At 39.0% G+C, this 3,399-nt stretch overlaps 1 protein-coding gene across 1 annotated transcript; it reads left to right on the plus strand.

Annotated features, from left to right (window-relative positions):
* The first annotated feature begins 299 nt into the window (after positions 1-299).
* On the plus strand, positions 300-908 carry LOC112999604 (uncharacterized). Its single transcript, XM_026125925.1, has 2 exons — positions 300-434; positions 687-908. The coding sequence occupies exons 1-2, from the start codon at positions 300-302 to the stop codon at positions 906-908; spliced, it is 357 nt and encodes a 118-aa protein (XP_025981710.1).
* Positions 909-3,399: the final 2,491 nt, after the last annotated feature.

A 3,399-nucleotide genomic window follows, 5' to 3' on the forward strand; every position in this document is an offset into this window, starting at 1 on the left:
TTTCCTTGGAGAAGTTGACCTCCCTATATATTATTGAGATTGTCAGATTACATGGTGTGCCATATAGCATAGTGTCTGATAGAGATCCTAGGTTTATCTCTAGATTTTGGGAGAGTCTGAATAAAGCGTTGGGAACTAAGCTTAGGCTAAGTTCAGCCTACCACCCTCAGACTGAATGAACCATTTAGTCACTGGAGGACCTTTTGAGGGCGTGTGTCTTAGAACAAAAGGGGAATTGGTAGAGTTTTCTGCCGTTGATAAAGTTCACTTATAACAATAGTTTTCACTCTACCATTAGCATGACTCCCTATGAAGCTTTGTATGGTAGAAGGTGTAGGACACCCCTATGCTGGCTTGAACCCGGAGAGAACCGAACCTTAGGACCTGAAGTGGTACAACAAACCACCGAGAAGGTTGATCCAAGAGAGGATGAGGTCTGCTTAGAGTAGGGAGAAAAGCTATCAAGACAAGAGGAGGAAAGACCAAGAATTCGAGGTTGGTGATCATATATTCTTGAGAATCACTCCATGGATTGGGATTGGTTGAGCATTGAAATCCCAAAAACTCACACCTCATTTTATCGGTCCTTTCCAAATTCTCAAAAGAGTTGGTCCTGTGGCATACCAAATTGCATTACCTTGTCTCTTTTTTACCTTCACAATGTCTTTCATGTGTCTCAACTTCAGAAGTATATCCATGATCCATCTCATGTGATCAAATTGGATGGCATACAAGTGAAGGAGAATTTGACATATGAAACATTGCCTTTAAGGATTGAGGATAGGCAAACAAAGCACTTAAGAGGGAAGGAGATTATGTTGGTCAAGGTGATCTGGGGAGGTACACCAGGAGAAGATGCCATGTGGGAACTAGAGTTTGATGCAAGAAGCCTATCCAGCCTTGTTTGAGTCAAGAAAATTTGGAGGATGAAATTTCTAAAAGGGTAGGAAAGTATTAACGCCGTAAAATTTTGCTAACTTTAAATCAATGCTTAATGTATTTATCGTGTTATTTGATTATGTGATTGATTTAAATGAGTTGAGGTATTATGTGTATTGCCATGTGTGATTTGCTTGATGTGGATGCTGAGTTATGTGGAGTTTTATTGACTTAGTTTGAAATTATGAGATTTCAAGTTTTACCTAAACTTGTTCTGGTAAAACTACAATCCTTGACTCGTTGACCATTGGATCGCCTTCAAATTCGGACTATAGGTTTGTAATTGACATTTTAACCGTTGGTATTTGCCAAAGAGGAATTACGCTCAACGCAATTCCAACCCAAGAGGAATTATGCTCAGCACGAAATGTTGTGCTCAATGCAATTCCTACCCTAGAGGAATTGTTCTCAGCACAAAAATTCACGCTTAGCACCGAAAATGGATTCCTGCTTAGCAAGACATGCTTGCTACGTGAGATCTGCAGATTATAAATACGTCCAACAACATAAAACTGCATGGTTTGAGCTCTATTCGCTCTCAACCTCAGCCCAGAAACCGTAACTCCTCCTCCTCCACCACCTCCATGAGCCGACATTGCTTACCACCAGACCACTGCACGGAGAGGAACGATTTAATCAGAGTGCAATTCTCATAATCCATCTCAAGGATTAGGTGGAGAACAAGATCCCAATTCTTTCTTTCATAGTTTTTCTGAGGTAATCTTGACTTTTATGCCTTTGTCCTAGTTAGTTTGAGCTTCTCTTAGTGTACTATTGACTCCCCAATGCAGTTACTTTTTATTCATTTATGTCTCAAGGAAATTTCAATGGGGATTTACTGAAAAGTGCACCGGATCATCAAGTATTTAAAATTTAAAATGGATGAATCTGAGTATCGAACACAGGGAACTAATGCTAGCCTGAATTAAGTTCAGAATCAAAGCATTGTTGAGAGAACATGTATGAATGATAATTTCAAACAAAATTTGAACTAAACTTTTATGCTAAAAACTATAAAATGCAAGGTAAATAAAATGACAGCAGTAGGTTGAAATGTTGGGTGTTTCTAACAAACAAGCTAATGCATAGAAATATATTTCTCTAATCAATCGTGCTCTTGTGTTTTATGCTGTAGCCTAAATTACTAAACCCTAAATCCCTCGTCAGGCTGAATTAATCCAAGCTTCTTCCTCATATCCCTCTTGCTGGACTTGGCCTGATTTAGACAGCCCTTTTAGGTTTAGACTAGCTTAAACTGATTTTCGTCCACAGATCCCTCATTTAAGACTACACTCAGCTCATGTAGCTTACGAAAGTTTAGCCTAATTTAGCCTAAGCTTCGTCCGTAGATCCCTCATTTAAGACCAGGCCTAAACTAAACAACATTATTGTAACAACATAATTAAAACCAAAACTTAATCCGTAGATCCCTCATTTAAGACTAAGTTTCGATCCTGCTTCAATCAAGTTCTAAGGAAACAATACATTTCTTAATGCTAAAGTCACCTAACTGTGCACACAATTGGGTGATCAAACCAAAAGCATACAAACATTAAGCATTGAATGAAGCATTGAACACAGAAAACAAAATCAATTAGATATTACGTATTTACATTAGTTGTTCATTAGAAATCCCCAACTAGGGTGTTTAGCCAGCCATTACAAAGAAAGCCTAACAATAAATGAGATTAAAAGCAGAGAATGATAGTTTCTTACACAAGAAGGGGGATTCCTCCTCCTTTTCTCAACATCTCACACTTACTCTCTACTCAATAATCTCTCTCAAATGACAAAACCTAGGCTTCAATGCATAAGTTGTTCCTCTTTGCTGCTTCTAGGGCTCTTTCCCCAAAATAGGCATTGTGGAATACTGTCCACCAGTGCCTCTGAAAATTCTGTGCCAAGTCTCAAAAGGTGTTTGTACCATAATTCTGCATAAAACAGGCTTTAAATAGGCTCAGAATTTGTGACCTTGCGCTTAGCGCAACACTCGCGCTTAGCGCGAGTAAATGGAATTGGGCTTAGCGTCAGTCTTGCGCTGAGCCTGGCTGAAGGCACCTGCTGTGCTTAGCGCACTGATTTCGTGCTTAGCGCACAACTTTGATGCTGATGCTTTACCAGATTCTCCTTTGCGCTAAGCACACTGAAGCTGCACTTAGCAGTGGATAAGCGCTTAGCCCAACTGCTGAGCTTAGCCCAACTGCTACTCTTTGCAATTCGAAACTTAACATCTTTTCACCTGAAAATGCAGAGTTTTCATCATTAAATCCAATGGAAATGTTCTAGAGACAGCGTTAACCATAAAACAATATTTATTTACAAAAGTTACTCCAAGATAACCATAAATTGGGGAACTATACAAGCTTTGGAAAATGATTTCCATACAAAAGTTAGTCGTATAAAGCGACTAACAAACTCTCCCAAATTTACAGTTTTGCTTGTCCTCAAGCAATGAAAGAA

The sequence above is a fragment of the Glycine max genome, chromosome 15, assembly GCF_000004515.6.
Source record: "Glycine max cultivar Williams 82 chromosome 15, Glycine_max_v4.0, whole genome shotgun sequence".
Classification (NCBI taxonomy): domain Eukaryota; kingdom Viridiplantae; phylum Streptophyta; class Magnoliopsida; order Fabales; family Fabaceae; genus Glycine; species Glycine max.

Excerpts from the sequence above, each read along its gene's own strand:
- LOC112999604 (XM_026125925.1), top strand. The coding sequence starts at position 300 with ATGACTCCCTATGAAGCTTTGTATGGTAGAAGGTGTAGGACACCCCTA. Across the intron at positions 435-686 it reads TTGATCCAAGAGAGGATGAG|AAGTATATCCATGATCCATC; the intron begins GTCTGCTTAGAG and ends TCTCAACTTCAG.